Consider the following 20260-nt stretch of genomic DNA (forward strand, 5'->3'; position numbering starts at 1 on the left):
GACCTTCTGCTGCAGGTAATAGACCATGGAGAAAAGAAGCATGCCCCTCCCAAACAGCCATCCAGGAAAGTTAACCCCCCTCCCCCCAAAAAAAACAAAACAAAAAACACTAGTATACACTGTAATTTTCTCTTCTACAGATTTAAATTTAATGTGTCAAATGCATGAGACTTTCCCTTAACTACTCTCCTCATAAAGTTGAAGGTCTGACTTATCATGAATATACACGTATACCTTGTGAACTGCTAGAGAATAACAAGTTGGTGGGTATCAGTAGCTAGTTGAGCACGTTGTCATGTTATTGCACAGAAAAGGGTCATAATGACCTGGTGAAAATACCTGCTTGTTAAACATGATTTAGTATTGTTAGAGATTGTGTCATAAAAAGACTTATTGTTTAAATCAGTCTTTTGTGTTACATGTATTTCTTAAGGGTTTTTTTTTTTTTTTTTTTATATACTAGCGGAGAAGCCAAGTTGTCATTGGAAGACCTACAGGTCTTGGAAAATAATTACACAGGCTAAAAAGTTTTGGAATTAAAAAAACAAACAAAACAAACGATGCATAAAAAAGAGCTTGTTTTGACTATTTAACCCCTTAGCGACAGAGCCAGTTTGCAGCTTAATGACCAGGCCAATTTGTACAATTCTGACCACTGTCACTTTATGAGGTTATTACTCTGGAACGCTTTAATGGATCCCGCTGATTCTGAGATTGTTTTTTCGTGACATATTGTACTTCATGTTAGTGGTAAAATTTTTTCGATAAGTCTTGTGTTTATTTATGAAAAAACGGAAATATGGCGCAAATTTTGAAATTTTAAAACTTTAAATTTTTATGCCCTTAAATCAGAGAGATGTGTCACAAAAACTTCTTAATAAAATTTCCCACATGTCTACTTTACATCACCACAAAACTTTTTTTTGTTAGGAAGTTATAAGGGTTAAAAGTTGACCAGCGATTTCTCATTTTTACAACAAAATTTACAAAACCATTGTTTTTAGGGACCACATCATATTTAAAGTCCTTTTGAGGGGTGTACATGACAGAAAATACCCAAAAGTGGCACCATTCTAAAAACTAGACCCCTCAAGGTGCTCAAAACCACATTCAAGAAGTTTATTAACCCTTTAAGTGCTTCACAGGAACTAAAGCAATGTGGAAGGAAAAAATTAACATTTAACTTTTTTTTGCAAAAAATTTACTTCAGAACCAATTTTTTTTATTTTCACAAGTGTTAAAAGAGAAAATCAACCACAAAATTTGTTGTTCAATTTCTCCTGAATACGCCGATACCCCATATGTGGGGGTAAACCACTTTTTCAGCTTACGGCAGAGCTCGCAAGGGATGGAGCGCCGTTTGACTTTTTCAACGCAGAATTGGCTGGAATTGAGATCGGATTCCATGTTGCGTTCGGAGAGCCCTTAATGTGCCTAAACAGTGGAAACCTCCAACAAGTGACCCCATTTTGGAAACTAGACCCCCCAAGGAACTTATCTAGATGTGTGGTGAGCACTTTGAACCTTCAAGTGCTTCACAGAAGTTTATAACGTAGAGCCGTGAAAATAAATCCATTTTTTTTTCCACAAAAATGATCTTTTCGCCCCCAAATTTTAATTTTTACAAGGGTAACAGGAGAAATCATACCCCCACAGTTGTTGTGCGATTTGTCCTGAGTACGCCGATACCCCATATGTGGGGTGAACCACTGTTTGGGTGCATGGGAGAGCTCGGAAGGGAGAGTGCCATTTTGGAATGCACACTTTGATGGAATGGTCTGCGGGCGTCATGTTGCGTTTGCAGAGCCCCTGATGGGCCTAAACAGTGACCCCATTTTGGAAATTAGACCCCCTAAGGGACTTAACTAGATGTGAGGTGAGCACTTTTAACCCCCAAGCGCTTCACAGAAGTTTATAAACGCAGAGCCGTGAAAATAAAAAGTCGTCTTTATTTCCACAAAAGTGATTTTTTAGACCCAATTTTTAGACCTCCAAAGTTGGTAAATAGTGGAAACCCCTCAATTCTTGCTCCAACCCTAACCCCAACACACCCCTAACCTTAATCCCAACCCTAATCCTAATTCTAACCCTAATCCTAGTTCGCCCTAACCATAGCCCAACCCTAACCGTAGCCCTAGCCCTAACCCTAATGGAAAACTGAAAAGAAAAATATTTTCTTTATTTCGTTATGTTGGCCTAACTAAGGGGGTGATAAACGGGGGGGTTATGTACTATTTTGTTTATTTTGATCACGATGATAGTTTATCATCGTTATCAAAATTAATGAATGGAATCTGCCAGCCGGAGCCTGCAGATTCCTGGTGGGCGCACTGCGCATGCGCCCGCCATTTTCCCCGGATCCAAGATGGCGGCGCTCACCGGAGGACGTCGGCGGGACGCAGAACCACCGGGAGGGGACAGAGGACCACGGAGAGGTACCGGGGGGATCGGGGACCCTTTTTCTCTCTCCTCTGATGTGCGATCACATCAGAGGAAAGAGAAATAAAATGTAAAATCGCGACTTTTTTTTGCGTTCGCCGTTATAGGGTCAATAACGGAGATCGCTTAAGCGGGGTCGGTAAAAAACGACCAATTCATGTTCTCTGGGGTCTCGGCTTCCCCCGGCAGCCGAGACTCCGGAGAAAATCCGACACTGGGGGGCGCTATTCACTTTCTCCACAGCGCCGTGAATTATCGGCGCTGTGGTTTTAGTACAGATAAATACCGCCGTTAAAAGGCGTATCGGCGGTCGCTAAGGGGTTAAAAACTGATACAAAAACAAAATCTTTACATGTTTGGTATCTGCTATGGGGAATCGGCTATTTGGCAGCGGACAACAGGCATGCGGTTTCTTGTGCAAACAGGAAGGTTTATTGAGTTCGTAAACTTCCATCAGAAAGTAAAACACTGTTTTTTTCTGTTTTCAGCAAAAAGATACAACGTAAATATAATCCAATAGAAGGTACATGCTCACCCATATAAGTCAACTTTTTAAAGATCTCTTCACCACCACTGTCTGCACACGTATTGGAGGTGTTTCCGCCTCCACTCCCAGGCACTTAAGAGGAACTTTGCTGCCCTTTTTAAATCAGCTAAATCTGCTGGGCTAGTCCCACCCATCTCTTCTAGTCATTCCTTAAAACCCATAATCCATATTGGTCCTATTAACCCTCACAACACCTACGAGTGCTGTAGCCTGCTTATCAGGTTTCATTTCCCTGAGGCTGCCACCTCTGTGATGTACACCTCCTATCCAGGATTCTGACAGCTGCTTGCCTACACTCTCTAATCGTACTGACCTGGAGAATCATATTCCCCAGTCAGTTTTTACCGTATAGTGAACATGGTAAAAAAATAATAGAAAAAAAAAGTTGTGAAATTGTACTTTGGAATTTTTTTTCCCTCTTTCCAATGCATCACATTATAAAATGAATGCTGTCATTCAAAATTAAAACTCGTTCCATAAAACGCATGCCCTCATACGGCTATGTGGACATAAAAACAAAAAAGTTATGGCTCTTGGAAGAAAGAGGGGAGAAAATGATAAAACTGAAATTGTCCGCAGCATCAAGGGATTGAAGTGAATGTTACACTTGAGAGAGAGACACTCACACACACACACTATAAAAAGTGTACACACCCCTGTTAAAATTCAGGTTAAAAAAAAAACATAGACTCTTTTCACAACTTTTTCCACCATTTTAATGTCGGCTAGAAAAAATTGATGAAAAGATAAGAAAATTGGTGTGGCAAGCTGCCAAGAGGCCTACAGCAACATTAAAGGTGCTGAAAGAATTTCTGGTAAGTAGTTGTTGTGTACTGCATGTGACAACATTCTCCCGCATTATCTGTTTTGCCTGTGTTGTAGTGTAGCAAGACTGAAGCTTTTTCTTACAAAGAAAAAAATCCAAGCTCCGCTATGTTTTGCCAAAACCTACATAGTCTGCCAATAGCATGTGGGAAAATGTGATGTGATCTGATGAGACCAAGGTTGAACTTTTTCACCTTAATTCCAAAAAAAAAGGTATGTTTGTCCAAAACCAATACTATGCACCACCAAAAAAAACACCATACCTAGAGTGAAGAATGGTGGAGACATCATTATGCTTTGAGCTGGAACAGTAACCTTAGTCAAGTGGGAGAGAATTATGCACAGTTTCAGTTGTTAGTCAATTTTTCAGCAAAACCTTCAGGCCTTTGCTAAAAAGCTGATGGTGAAGAGGAATTTCGCCTTTCAGCATGACAGTGACCCAAAGCATACCTTCAAATGTAATATCCCTAAAAATAGGATTAAACTCAGCTCCCGCCAAGGCCATTCACTGCAGTGTCACAAATGGGTACAAAAACGTAGCAGACTTCACCCGTTTGAACAAATGGACATGTTCAGAAAAAAAAAAGAACTGTATTCATGTAATTTCGTTCTTGTCATTGACATTGCACAAATGAAGTGTGTACATTGCCTTAGGAAAAAGTAAAGAACTGTAGACTGCTTCCAGAAGAAAATAAATACATTACTGTGTATCAACTCTGTACAATTGTATGTCTGACTTTCCTGTCAATAACGTAATCATTTTTCATTTATTTCTTGAATTCTGGTCGTTTCGAAGAATAGGAAGCCATACTGATTTTAACTGAAAACATATATATATTTTTTTTCTTACTCAGGTTTGGTCGTCATTTTGAGTCCCCTCTCCTTTGGCAGAGTATTATTATGATTGTTACGATGCTGCTAATGCTGAAATTGTGTACAGAGGTCCGAGTGGCAAATGATCTGAACACAAAGCGCCGCCTGTTTACAGGTTTGTGATAGAGTCCATACACTTGGGTATCCGGGGAATTGGTTTTGGATCACTTGAATAGTATCCTGATTATGTCCTCTGAGAAATGTTGCTATCAATCTTATATTGCTGAAATGTTCATTATTTATGATGCTATTTCTATATTGAAAGTTAATGTTTAAGTTGCATTGATTGTTTAGGAGCACTGTAGTTTAGTGTTTTAAAGGAAATGGACACCTTTTGGGGCGTTTATTTTTGTTTTATTTAGAGCCCCCCCCCCAAAAAAAAAATAAAAAAATATATATATATATATATATATATATATATATATATAATCAAAAAAAGGGCAGCACTACCAAAATTAAATAGTTGGTGCAAAACCTATTCAGCAGTGTCCCAACAGCCAAATTAACAAAAGTAAAAAAAATAGGCAGCACTCAAATTAAATGTGAAAAAAAAAGTGGATACTTTACTGATCCTCAAGTGGCAACGTTTCAACGGTGACCCGTCTTTATCAAGTAATGTGCTCATAGTCAGTACAAACATAAATAGTAGTAACACATGTGTATACAATTTCAATAATTAATCTGTTTTACATATTCAAAATGGCCATTGCCATAGTAACATTTACAGGTGCTCCATACAACATATGTGCATATGTCCGAAGATCTAGATTACAAAGTGCAACAGTGCATATACAGTGCTTTAAAAAGACTCAGCTTGTCAATAAAAACGATCATGACACAACTTATGAAGGTACTAAGGCTTATATAGTTAAAGAAATGGTATACTTTACTCATATCCATGCAGCTCTCTGTCACTGCTGGCAATTAGCTGTGGTCAGTGTTACTGCCCAGCTCCAACATGTGATTTATCACTGCAAGGCCGATCAATGCAGGATGCCTGAGCATGCTCACTAAACATACTGTTCAGAACTGCCATTTTCCTTCAGGGCGCCACAGCCCTTTTGCTGATTCCATTGCAGATTTACAACTGGAATGGTCACAAACCCTAGAGGCACCCACCAAGGTGACAATATGGTTGTGTTGCTGTTTTTACAAGAGATAACGGCCTTGCAGTGATGAATCACATGTTGGAGCTGGGCAGTAACACTGACCACAGCTAATTGCCAGCAGTGACAGAGAGCTGCATGGATATGAGTAAAGTATACCATTTCTTTAACTATATAAGCCTTAGTACCTTCATAAGTTGTGTCATGATCATTTTTATTGACAAGCTGAGTCTTTTTAAAGCACTGTATATGCACTGTTGCACTTTGTAATCTAGATCTTCGGACATATGCACATATGTTGTATGGAGCACCTGTAAATGTTACTATGGCAATGGCCATTTTGAATATGTAAAACAGATTAATTATTGAAATTGTATACACGTGTTACTACTATTTAAGTTTGTACTGACTATGAGCACATTGCTTGATAAAGACGGGTCACCGTTGAAACGTTGCCACTTGAGGATCAGTAAAGTATCCACTTTTTTCACATTTAATTTGAGTGCTGCCTATTTTTTATATATATATATATATATATATATATATATATATATATATATATATATATTATAATTTTTTTTTTTTTTAGATTGGGTTGACTAACTTTTCTTTAGCCACTGTGTTACGGCTGCAGAATGAGTAAACTGAGAAATTGTCAGTGAACTTGTGCTGGTGGTTCTTTTGTAACTTCTGTCTTTCAACTTTTGAGCTCTCTGCTGATTTCTGACCTCAAAGTTCAGCTTATATTTTACGTGGTTAGAAAGCTGATGAGAATAGCTCATTAGAACAAAGATTAAGCAGTACCTCTGGGGCGACTGAACCCTCATGGGCGCCACATAAACCCGACAGAAAAATCTCACTAACTCATTCTCCGTTAACTTCTTCCGCAGCCAGCAATACAAAGGCTACAGAAGGCAATTGATGCAATGCGGAAACCCAGTTGCAGACTGATTTGATATTTAAGCAATAAAAAAGAAGCCCTGATACAGTAAACTAATGTCGACTGAAAAATAAAGAAAGTTATGGCTCTTAGAATGCAAAGAAGTGAAAAATGGAAACTTCCAAAATACTAGTTTGAATACTTTAACGCCTTGCTAATAGTACAGTCAGTGTTTGGCACCTGTGTGTTGATCAGGCTCAGGAGCTGAGCCTGCACCGTACCCAGAGGATACTGGCTGATTAACATAGCCGGCATTTGCCTGTAACAGTGAAGCTTCACTCATTGCTATTAACCACATAAATGATGTTAACCAACCAAGTTTTTAGATAAGGAGCGCAGAGGAGAAAGTTTACATCTTCACATCTACAGCGCCCGAACCATAACTGTGCTGTATAAATACAGTGGTTTGCAGCTGCAAGACAGGCGATAACTTATTGATCGACTCATAGCGATTAGAAGAACAGGGTCTTTTATCCCTGATGGAGAATTTTTTATCCCCATTTCATAATTGTATGGCAGGTTGCCTTTTCTGGCGGCAGTCAGACACCCAGAGAGATTGAATGGAGCCGTGCACCCCATTCTACCGGAGTGCGGGTACCAACTGTCGGACTCTCTATTCTATGGATATCTGTTAACTTGTTTTCACCACAGAACCCCTCTATGTACATCTCTTCCACTGTAATAGTGCGTCACAGGGGAGGGAATGGTTAAATTTTAAAGTATATAATCTCTAACCAAAATAAACAATCTTATCCTTGTTGATAGCAGAGAGATCTTCTGTGCATGCTTATGTTTATGCAGTCACAGCTGTTCCATCACATTTCTCCTTCCAGAGCTCTCCCTTGTATCTGTATAGTGTGCATGTGTAATATACTGTATACCTTTTGTGTGTGTGTGTGTGTGTGTCCTATGATAGTAGAACATGATTAGTTAGTGATGGGGCATCGTGGACAACCTTTATTATCTGGTGTTCTGGTGCTTTGTGCGTTACCGCGATACATAGTACCCAAATAGCAAACTGGTAAATACTACAATTAAAACGTATGCTTTATTAAATCCTTTAAAAAACGTATGGTGCCAAAAAAAGTGCCTGTGCATAGTGCGTTAAAAACCACAATCTGTACAATGCCGCCCCAGTGTCCTTACTGAGGGGTCAGATACAATTGCATATGGGTGCAAAAATTATTTTGATGCCCTTTGCTTAAACTCAGGCGTCCACGGTAAATAGACACAACTGATTTTTGGGATGGATGTATTGCTATTAATGATCCTATAAGGCTATCAGAACCTTTCCATATCATCAAATCTCAGGAACAGCATTATATATCACAACAAAGCAATAAGTATATCCCTCATGCACATAGGGCGGACTATTCATTTAGGTATGTATTTACATGCATTGTTAAGCCAGACAGAATGATTTCTGTATTACCCTCAGAGCACGGTACGTATGGGGGCACATATTCCCTCCAAAGAACCTGCAAAAGATATACTTTAATGGTACTTATTGCAGATAATCAACTGTACTTATCTGTATGACATTTTCTTATGATGCGCTCGTGGTGGAGGATTACAAGATCCAGCATAATTCATGCCCACACATGTAGCCTTGTTCCCCTCATCTGTCACCCAACGCGTTTCATCTGATCCAGAATCATCAGGGGTATCCTGACATTATGTCCCGAGGCATAGCCCGCATGTTTCTATTTACCTTCTTTTAAATTTTATGAGATCCCGCGGTCTGCTCCCGCTTCCGGTCGCCACACATGCCACTTCCGGATTACAAGTAATGCTGTGATCCAAGCCTCTTTTCCCACTTCCTGGGCTGTCCGGTAACCACAGAGCGTCATATCCGGTCTATGCAGCGCTGTAAGAATTGCCCCACTTCCTGGTTTTGTCCTCAGCCTTCATGCTGACAACATCCGGTCTCTGTAAAGCGGCGTCATCAGATCACCGCAGTGTATGACGCTATGGTGTCCATTGAAACCTGCTGTCATAGTAGAGCATTAAAGCGCCGTTACATTTCTATGCAGCGTTCCAAGAAATCACCAGAATGTACAAGATGCTCCCAAAATCTAGAAATAGTAAAGGATTTTTCTTAAATGTAACCTTCTAGGGGCAACATATGTACTTTGTTAGAATCGGCGTTAAATCATTATAGTTCTCGCCCATTAACCCATTAGATGGACATTTCCAGTATTTACCCATCAAAATTCAATTAAAACACGTATCAGTGGAAAAAAGCATAATGGACTCATTCAGAATTGTATATCCACACTATGAGAATGTGTGGATCTAAATCATTTGGGTTAAGTGATGCATGGTATTATGGGGGCACCACAGACCTTCTTTAGTCAGTAGAAGGTATAGAAAGGGTGCTCACTGTACCTGACCCTGTTGCTCCATCTCTATCTGTCCCCTACCTAATGGGGCAAATGACATCAGAACAATCATTAATCGACACTGGCCAATACTATGACCCCTCAGTAAGGACACTGGGGCGGCATTGTACAGATTATGGTTTTTAACGCACTATGCACAGGCACTTTGTTGGCACCATACGTTTTTTAAAGGATTTAATAAAGGATACGTTTTAATTGTAGTATTTACCAGTTTGCTATTTGGGTGAATTTTGATATTGATACATATACCCCTGCTAATATTGATTGTGTGGGACATGGCAGGATTCCTATCAACAGGGATTGACACTAATCAGTGGATGAATGAAGCAAAAGACGTGTTTTCAGACGGAATATTCACGCAGAAAAAGTATATACCCTCTTTCAGTGCAGCTTTTAAGGAATTAACTGGAGTGTACAAGGAGCAGGTCACTTCTTGGTGGGAGGTACAAAGCCTGAAAAGTTACATTAAGGCAGGCATAGTACCTCGCCACCTAAGAATTTCCATTAACTTTGGATATAGATACAAGAACGCAGCACTACTGACCAAATTAGAGAAGGAGGCAACAGATAGCTCATTGAAGTTGATGAGGATACTACTTGATGAGGAAAAATCTATGTTGAATAATATTAATGAACGCCTCAAGGATCAAATTGAAGTGACCAAAAAATTCTCAGCGGAGACTGAATTCTCTATAAAAGAAACTATAGAAAAATTCCAATATCATCTTAAAGAAAGGAAACATAAATATTTTATTCGTGATTTACAAGAATTTCGTGATAAGGCGTATACGGTAAATTACGTTAAGCCCACTCGACCACAGGAAACAGATATATCTTCCTCTGAGGCAGAGTTCTCAGATTCGGAGGTTAAGTATAAAAACGGGAGAGGGAGAGCAAGGGGAAGAGGCGACCCACGTGGAGGGAGGGGAACAGGTCGAGGTTCCCCACAGAGAGAACATTTTTTAGATTCCAATTACCCACTAAGAAGCAGGTTCAACAACCGGAACCCCAATTAGACAACCGTATTATAAATATCTCCTCTAAATCCCTTAGTAGGGAACAGATGGCGGTCCTGAGTAAGGGTATGTCGTTTGTCCCAACCTCTGATTTTGAATGTTTTGAAACAGTCAAACATCTACATCTTTTTATTCGGAAGCTGAAGTGGAAAAAACACTTCATCAATGCCGATAAAAAAAGCTGCGCTGAACTGGGTATTGAGGAAGATCTTTTGAATGATGTCAGATTTCTTTTTCACTTGGCTGATATAGACCCTAATGAATATGGTGAGAGACCCTTCACGGACCTAAAAAATAAGAGTAACCGTATGCCACCAATTGGTAATGATGTAGGGGCTTATAGATATATTTGCCAACCTGGTCTCAAAAGACTTGGTAGAACTTAACAATGCAAAGAAACGGAGTTTTCATAACCTCACAAAACCAGAGGTGGAGGATTTGTTGGGGCTTGAGAAGGATAACACCATAATAATAAAACCTTCAGATAAGGGAGGGAATATAGTGGTGATGGACGTTGCCCAATATAAAAATCTTTGCTCCTCCCTGCTTGATAAGTCCATGGGATATGAGAAACTTCAAACTAACCCTACGAATACATATTTAAACGATCTGAAAAGACTCGTGAATGAAGCGTTCCAATTGAAACTCATTGATAAAAGCGAAAAGGATTTTTTGATACCATCTCATCCGGTGGTTGCAACCTTTTATTCATTTCCGAAAGTGCATAAAGGATTGGTCCCAATGAAAGGGAGACCTATTATATCTGGAACAGGGAGTCTAACCCAAAATTTGGGGTTATATGTAGACAAAATTCTGAGACCATTTGTTACATCACTTAGCTCCTACACAAGGGACACCACCGACCTTCTACTGAAACGTGACAACATCGAATTGGAAACCGATATGATATTTGGTTCAATAGATGTGGAAGCCTTATATTCATCCATCCCCCATGAAAAAGGGTTGATGGCTGCGTATTATTACCTGAAAACCAGAGGTCTCCAATTTTTGGAGCATAACACTTTTGTCATGAAAGCTCTTGAATTTTGTCTCACAAAAAAATACTTTCTGTTTGATGGCAAGTACTTCCACCAGCTCAGGGGCACCGCGATGGGTAGTCCTTGTGCACCTTCGTATGCAAATCTGCTCCTGGGCTGGTGGGAGGAAAACACCGTCTTTAGAGAGTATACAGAGGTGGCGGAGGACAATATCGTCCTCTGGCTTCGTTACATCGATGAAGTGTTTGTGATATGGAGAGGTGATGAGGCCAGCTTTGGAAACTTTGTAAGGGGCCTTAATACAAATGATATTGGCTTAAATTTCACCTTTGAGGTCAATACAAACAGGTAACCATTTTTAGATGTGGTCATTGAAAGAGGCGAGAATGGTCGACTGGTAACACATACTTACAGAAAACCGACCTCATCAAATTCTCTCCTAAGATGGGAATCCAGCCACCCAACTCCCTTCAAGAAGGGCATCCCAAAAGGGCAGTATCTACGTATGAAAAGGAATTGCTCAGAACAGAAAGATTTTAAAAAACAAGCAGATGATCTGAGGGCCCGTTTTCAAGAACGGGGATACCTGGACGATATTTTGAAGGGAGCTTATAAAGCATCGGTGGCCAGAGAGAGAAAAGAACTGCTAACTCCAGTAAAAAAGAACTCCGATGAAAAAAACATAAGGTTCATCACTAAATTCTCTAATGGGGCAAATGACATCAGAACAATCATTATTCGACACTGGCCAATACTATGTATGGACCAGGACCTTGCGGGGGTTATATCAAAATACCCACAAATCACCTATAGAAAAGGTCGATCTATTAATGACAGGTTGGTCCGCAGCCATTTCACCCAGAATACTCCAAAAAGCTCTACATGGTTAGGCACACAACCCAAAGGATGTTACAGATGTGGCAGCTGTAAATATTGTACATCGATTCAACAAAATAAGGAATTTTACAGCAATGTGACAAGAAAGACCTATGAGATCCGCCAGTTTATAAATTGCAGATCGGTAGGAGTTGTGTATAAGATCACCTGCGAGTGTGGCCTAGAATATATCGGCAAAACCAAAAGAGAGCTTAGGGTGAGAGTAGGGGAACATCACCGAGACACCATAAATAAACGAGACACGTCAGTAGCCAACCACATAAATCAAGCCCACAATGGGGATGTTAAAGCGGTCAAGTTTCAGGGCATAGATAAGGTCCCAAAAAATCAAAGAGGAGGTGATTGGGACAAAAAAATCCTCCAGAGAGAAACGTTTTGGATCTTCTCCCTACAGACCATGCACCCAAAGGGACTTAATGAAACACTAACCTTTTCTTCCTTCTTGTAGGGAGGTTTTAATAGGGTACATAGGGTAGGGAGAGCCGCCGTTGAGTGGGGGCGCCACTTGCGCAGGTTTTTAGGGTGCCAACCTCCGCGTTAGGTAGGGGACAGATAGAGAGGGAGCGAAAGGGTCAGGTACAGTGAGCACCCTTTCTATACGTTCTACTGTCTAAAGAAGGTCTGTGGTGCCCCCATAATACCATGCATCACTTAACCCAAATGATTTAGATTCACACATTCTCATAGTGTGGATATACAATTCTGAATGAGACCATTATGCTTTTTTCCACTGATACGTGTTTTAATTGAATTTTGATGGGTCAATACTGGAAATGTCCATCTAATGGGTTAATCGGCGAGAACTATAATGATTTAACACCGATTCTAACAAAGTACATATGTTGCCCCTAGAAAGTTACATTTAAGAAAAATCCTTTCTAGATTTGGGGAGCATCTTGTACATTCTGGTGATTTCTTGGAACGCTGCATAGAAATGTAACGGCGCTTTAATGCTCTACTGTGACAGAAGGTTTCCATGGACACCATAGTGTCATACACTGCGGTGATCTGATGACGCCGCTTTACAGAGACTGGATGTTGTCAGCATGAAGGCTGAGGACAAAACCAGGAAGTGGGGCAATTCTTACAGCGCTGCATAGACCGGATATGACGCTCTGTGGTTACCGGGCAGCCCAGGAAGTGGGTAAAGAGATGTAAACCGGAAGTGGCATGTGCGGCGACTGGAAGCGGGAGCAGACCGCGGGATCTCATAACATTTAAAAGAAGGTAAATAGAAACATACGGGCTATGCCTCGGGACATAATGTCAGGATACCCCTGATGATTCTGGATCAGATGAAACGCGTTGGGTGACAGATGAGGGGAACAAGGCTACATGTGTGGGCATGAATTATGCTGGATCTTGTAATCCTCCACCACGAGCGCATCATAAGAAAATGTCATACAGATAAGCACAGTTGATTATCTGCAATAAGTACCATTAGAGCATATCTTTTGCAGGTTCTTTGGAGATAATATGTGCCCCCATATATACCGTGCTCTGAGGGTAATACAGAAATCATTCTGTCTGGCTTAAAAATGCATGTAAATACATACCTAAATGAATAGTCTGCCCTATGTGCATGAGGGATATACTTATTGCTTTGTTTTGATATATAATGTTGTTCCTGAGATTTGATGATATGGAAAGGTTCTGATAGCCTTATAGGATCATACATTTATAATAGCAATACAGCCATCCCAAAAATCAGTTGTCTATTTACCGTGGACGCCTGAGTTTAAGCAAAGGGGCATGAAAATAATTTTTGCACCCATATGCAGTTGTATCTGACCCCTCAGTAAGGACACTGGGGCGGCATTGTACAGATTGTGGTTTTTAACGCACTATGCACAGGCACTTTTTTGGCACCATACGTTTTTTAAAGGATTTAATAAAGGATACGTTTTAATTGTAGTATTTACCAGTTTGCTATTTGGGTGAATTTTGATATTAGTACATATACCCCTGCTAATTGAGACCGCGATACATAGTAACAGTGTCCTGTACAGGAGATCATGCTGATGTGGGTGTAGGTGGAATAACTTGTGGAGTGTTCATTGCTGACTTGCAGTCCAGTACAAGGGCTGATGGGGAGCGCAGTCAGAAGGAAGCAAAGGATCCTGAAGAGGAAGTGATGGGTGAGAATACTAAACCTGGTTGCCAGGACATAGGCAGTGAAGAGGCATAATGCAACATGAGAATTGGGAGAAAAGGCATACGAGACTACTTAGAAGCATTATCCTTAGGCATTTACGGCAGAACTAGTAACTGAATTAGGGTAGTGGACACCCTCTTTAATAATAAGAGGCCACAAGGTGGGTATTGTTGTATGGGGGTCATTATGAATGCCCCTCATTTTAGCTCCCCCTTGCAGTATTGTTCCCCCCTCTTCGCCCCAATATAGTATGACTCTTCTTTGGTCCTTATATGGTATAATGTCTCCCTGTTGCATCCGTACTATATAATTTCCCCAACTGTGGCCCCCATACAGTATAATGTCCCCCCATGTGGGGTGTGGTAGGCTCTCCCTCTAGTGTATAATGTCGCCCCCTTTTTGGTGCTCTTTGCATGGCAATTAGAAAAAAAATAGTCTACTCACCTATCCTCTCAATGAAATGATGTCATTGCTCCATTTGCGATGTCACCTTCTGCCAATGCTGGCCTCTGATAGGCTGGCAGCGTGTACAGGTATTGAGGGGCGAGGAGCCAATGGCTCTGGTCTGCAGTACTCTTCGAGTATTGGAGTTTCAGAACACACATCTTGCTGCAACTAGCACTGGCGCTAGCTGTGGCCCCCTCCGTTTTGGGTTTCGTCACTGTTGCAACATTTGCGACAGCAATTGTTACCCCTTGTGCCAAGGGCTCATTGGTCCACCACTGGGTCAGTCCCAGCCTGAATTCAAATGTGGAAAGCAGACACATATCTACTGACCTATAGTTATCACTAACCTTTTTAATTTCCAAATAGCTAACTTAGGAAAAAATTTTTTTTGCCAAAAATCGATGATTTTTCTCCTCCATACAAATAATCACTATAAACTATAATTTTTGGAAGACGCCCATTAATTTTTGCAATGAGGGAAACATTGTTTTTAACTACCGTAATAAGGCTATGTGCACATGGGTCGCCCTCACACCCAGGGCAGCGGGGTACACGGTACCGGGCCGGTGTCAGGGGGATGTGTCACAGCAGCAGTGACCCGGGCCGTGGCCCTGGGCGCCCAATATCAATGGCGGTGATGTTAATAGTGTAATAGTTTATTTAGATAGTTCATGAGGCCACCCGTGGTGTTTGGCAAGTAAGATGTTGAGCCAACGCTGCATGCAGTTCATGATCGCTAGTTCAAAATTGAAGAACACTGCCAATCAAAACAGGGCAACTAAAGGTGCTACCAGAAAAACATGATAGCAAAAATAGAAAAAGGCACAACTGTTGCAAACAAACCCTCCTGGGTAACGAGAGTTAAATTTTCTTAGTGCTGTTCCCGTCCTGGGGTTCTGGAAGCTGAACTGGAACTGCTACCAGATTCAAAGTAGTCGTTGGCAATCTTTAAGTATTCCTCTTCAATAGGTGGTTCCGCTGTCCTAGTACGAGGTCTAGCTCCTAGGGCCTCTGCAGTGTTTCGGTGCTGATGAGCAACTGCCTGGGGACTTGGCAGTGAAGGGATCCCGAGATCACCGTCCCAAAACGATCCAGACCCTCCTCTGACCTGTAGATGTCGGATCGGGCACGCCGGCTCCAACAGTACTCCCACCAGCATGGTCCTCCTCCTCCCCATCAACCCATTAGGAAGGCCGGGATATTTACCTGGGAGTTCCCGATGGTGCGGCCTCTGCTCCGGTTCAGGCGTGGTGGCAATAGGCGCTGTCAGGTGAGACACAGGGGATGGCGGTGGAGCCAATAGCAGCTCCGGTTCCGCGGGGGTGGCTGGCGGGACCTGCGCAGCTGCGCCAGGTCCGAGCAGGAGCTCCTCTTCCTTCGCTTCAGCTCCCTGGGCTGTGTACAACTCCTCCGGTATCGGCGGCAAAGAAGGGACAGAGTACGCTGCTGGTGGCATGGCAGCGGTTCCAAGCTCCGTGGGGTCTGCCAAAAGATCCAGTGCAGCAGCGGCGGATACCAGTGTCGCGGGCACCGCAGGTGTAGGCCCCTCCGGGGCGTGCTGTCGGCTCAATCTACCCAAGGCCTCCTGCCTCAGCCGCAGCCGGGTGGTCAGCGTAACTATTCCTTCTTCCAAATGCCGGCGGTTCATCTCATAGTTCGGGTTGGAGCCGTCAGCCATGGCGCCAGGGAGATCAATTTCCCCGCGCTCCGCAGGCCTCCTTCCCTCACTCTCCAAAATGGCGTTTTGGCGTCCTTCCTGCCTCGGCCCCTCTCCCGCCGCTGGCTTCTTCTGCCCCTCCTTTCGGGGGCGGTGTCTTCTTCCATTGCCTCCATACCAAGCCAGTATGCGTACCCCTCAGGGGGATGGGCCATGTATCTGTCACATAGTAATTCAGGCAGGGCAGGCCCAATACTCTTCGCGGTCTTTTCCTAGGACCTCCCATCTCTTCATGCCCTTCTTCTTCGCGCCAGCGGCCATTTCTAATGTCCATTTTACAGTCTATTAAATTTGGTCTTGTGCACATTTTCAAAAGCACAAAGTCTCACAAATTGCAGGCGCACAGAACCCGATGGCATCGGGTCTCGTCATCCTGTTCGTGATGCCAAAATTGGGTCGCCCTCACACCCAGGGCAGCGGGGTACTCGGTACCGGGCCGGTGTCAGGGGGATGTGTCACAGCATCAGTGACCCGGTCCGTGGCCCTGGGCGTCCAATATCAATGGCGGTGATGTTAATAGTGTAATAGTTTATTTAGATAGTTCGTGACGCCACCCGTGGTGTTTGCCAAGTAAGATGTTGAGCCAATGCTGCATGCAGATCCACTGGGACTGATGGTGTGGTGCAGCAAAGATAGTGTAGATCCCCACAGGTGGAGCTGTAGTCCCAGGGCAGTGTAGGTGCAATGGATGAGGAGAGGTGCAGAATGGTATAGATGCTGGTACCCAGATGTAGCGGTGCTAAAGGCGTTAGCGGCAAATGAATGGAGGACACCAGGGCTTGCAGTTTCAAAGCTTTACTCACAGTTCGTGGTACCCACTGGTGCCTGCCTCCGTGCCGTGTCCTCCGGGGTAGAGACTCAATCAACCTCCTGGGCAAGTCGGGGTTCTCCTCTCCAACACTCCGCCAACATGTGCCTTTCCTGAACGACTCCTCTATTGCACCTTTTACTGTGAAGAACTCCAGTACCGTAGTGTTCTGGAATTCCTCCTGTCAGATGTTGCTAGAACCTCACTTGTATGACAGACAGCTGTAGCCTCTATCGGGGACTCCTCTCAGAGTCCTGGCTCGCGAATCGGTTGCTGTTGTGTCCCAAGTCTTGGATGGGAGTAGTGCATTTACAGCCAACTACTCCACCGGTGTCTGCTGCAGAACCATAAGTGTCCATACAACCTCGGGAACCGGGCCCCGGCCTTGCGCTGAGAACCTAAAGGCAGGGTTCCTCTTCCAACCCACAACTCTCTGTTCTCCTACTCCTTCGTTCCGCGCTGTTCCTTCTCTTTCTTATGGAAGCTTAGGTTGCAGGTCTACGTCTTTCTCCTTCTCTTCTCTTTCCCATGCCAGCTGGCTCAGGTCACTGAGGCAGCTGCAGCACTCTTTCTAAACTGAACTCAAACTGAACTCATACTAACTTCAGAACTGAACTCTTCCTTCTCTGGGACTCACCCCAGACTGACCTACAATTCTAAACTTTCCCCCTCTTTTATACTAACTCCACCCACCTCCCAGCACATCTCATGTTACGAAGCAGGGTTCCACGAAGGGTGCTCTGTTACCCCGAGCCTGAAGCTGCTAGGTGAACCTACTGAACTATCCTGTGTGTGGGATGCAGGTGTTGGAGCGTGGAAAGGAGTTCCCAACTTGCCTAGTTGGTGGGGCACTACACCTTAGGAGAAGATGCAGTACCTCTGTGGCGACTGAGCCTCAGGGGCGCCACACACACACGTATGCAGAAAATTTCTGCATAAAAACACGACTCCTTCCCAGAAAATGTGCCTTTTTGCCGCAGTTTTTTCCCGAGCGTCCCCAGACACATAGCGCAAAGCGTTTTTTTTTTTTTTTTTTTTTTTTGCAGTAAAAAATGCATCAATATGCACAAAGTGCAAAATGCATTAAAATGAATGGGAAGCTTCTTTTAAGCGTTTTTTTGAGCGGATTTTTTGGTAAATCCGCGGGTCTGATTGGTAATGTCTTAATTTTTGTCTTCGACTACTGTCTGTTCTCTGCTTTGGATTGGTTGCTTTTAGCAATATTTGGATTATCTTTTTTAAACAAGACCTATACTCTGAGGACCTGGGCAAAGTGCAGCCTGGATGCCATATGCGGCCCACGGGTTAGGACAGCCGAAGGACTGGACACAGTGGCACCACGGTGCTGCATCCTGGCCGGCTTTTCACTTTCACCGGTATTTGTATCCTCAGAATTCAGATACCAGTTAAAGCAGTGAAGGATAATGGAGCAGTGAGCTTCCTCTTCCCTTCCATCATTTAGCCTGTTTCTGAGAGCACAGTTGGCATGATGATGTGATCACATTGCCTCAGCTGTTGCCTCCATACACAGCGCAGAACGAAACTGTGGGGTTAGGTGAGTAGCTTTAGTTTTTTTTTTGTTTTTTTTTAACGTCAGTACATTGTATGAAGCATAACACTGATTCCTCAATAATGGGCTGGTTGGCCTTTAAAAGCCTTTTGTTGCTCTGCAGATTTGTTGGCACTTAGTAAAGATTTGATTTTCTAAGCTTTTTTTTTGTGTCATGCAGAAATATAACAGGATATTTACTGTATATAATGTGCAGGAAAGCTCATCCACACATCTCACCACCTGTACCATGCGTTGTAGATATTTTGAAAACTCCATATTGAAGGGAGCATTGCTGCTTATTCAACATCATGCACCAAATAAGGAGCCAAAATTTTGGTATAAATTTTTGGCTAAAAGAACATTTAGACTCAACCGTTTAAGGATGCACCGAAAATATTAAATGGCATGAATTTCTGATAAATTTGAGACATTTTAACCCCTTTCTGACCTCGGACGGGATAGTACGTCCGAGGTCAGATCCCCTGCTTTGATGTGGGCTCCGGCGGTGAGCCTGCATCAAAGCCAGGACATGTCAGCTGTTCAAAACAGCTGACATGTGCCCGCAATAGTCGCAGGTGGAATCGCGATCCTCCCGCGCCTATTACCGTATATACTCGTGTATAAGCCGACATTTTCAGCCCATTTTTTTGGGCTGAAAGTCCCCCTCTCGGCTTATACACGAATCATATACCGGGGGATCGGCGGGGGAGGGGGAGCGGGGGTGTCAGATCATACTCACCCTTCTCTGCAGCTCCCCAGCTTGTTCCATGTTGTCGGCGCTGCTCTCTTCCTGCTTCAGCTGTCAAATGGTACCCGCTCATTAAATATGCTCATATTTAATGAGCGGGTATCACGTGACCGCTGAACCAGGAAGAGAGCAGCGCCGACAACATGGAACAAGCTGGGGAGCTGCAGAGACAAGCCGGGACCCGGTAAGTATGAACGGGGGGTTGGGAGGCATATTCACCTGTCCCTGCGCTCTGCTGTCTTGCGTCCTCTGCAGTGACATTCAGGTCAGAGAGCGCTATCGCGCTCTCTGCCTGCACAGTCACTGCAGAGCGCAACGCTGATGAGCAGGGGGCAGCGACTGAGGTGAGTATACAGGTTTTTTTTTTTTTTGTTTTTTTTGTTTTTTTTTGAGAGGCAGCGGCAGCAGCAACTTGATGGGGCCACACACTGTGCAGCAAAGCTGGGGCCACTCGCTGTGCACCCTCGGCTTATACACGAGTCATTAAGTTTTCCCAGTTTTTTTGTGGCAAAATTAGGGGGGTCGGCTTATACTCGGGTCGGCTTATACTCGAGTATATACGGTAACTAGTTAAATGCCACTGTCAAACGCTGGCAGCGGCAATTAACAAGCGCTTCCGGCCGCTGGGCCGGAAATGCGCGCATCGCTGACCCCCCCCCCCCCGTCACGTGATTGGGGGTCAGCAATGCGTTGGCATAACAGCCAGAGGTCTCCTGGAGACTTCTATGGTTGTTGGTGCCTGATTGCTATGAGTGCGACCCGGTGGTTGGCGCTCATAACAATGCAGTAA

General features: G+C 43.2%; 1 protein-coding gene across 7 annotated transcripts in view; it reads left to right on the forward strand.

The window, feature by feature from the left end:
* Positions 1 to 20260, forward strand: part of SLC66A2 (solute carrier family 66 member 2) — a 204040-nt gene that overhangs the window by 39464 nt on the left and 144316 nt on the right. For all 7 annotated transcript variants that reach the window (XR_012230492.1, XM_073566240.1, XM_073566257.1 and 4 more), the window contains exon 3: positions 4666 to 4799. Coding sequence is in view for 6 of the 7 variants with exons in the window: in XM_073566240.1 (XP_073422341.1) it covers positions 4666 to 4799 (134 nt within the window). In the remaining variant the exon portion in view is untranslated. The remainder of the gene's footprint in view (positions 1 to 4665; positions 4800 to 20260) is intronic.

This window comes from Dendrobates tinctorius, unplaced genomic scaffold (genome assembly GCF_039654945.1).
Source record: "Dendrobates tinctorius isolate UK_male_01 unplaced genomic scaffold, ASM3965494v1 ptg000004l, whole genome shotgun sequence".
Taxonomy (NCBI): domain Eukaryota; kingdom Metazoa; phylum Chordata; class Amphibia; order Anura; family Dendrobatidae; genus Dendrobates; species Dendrobates tinctorius.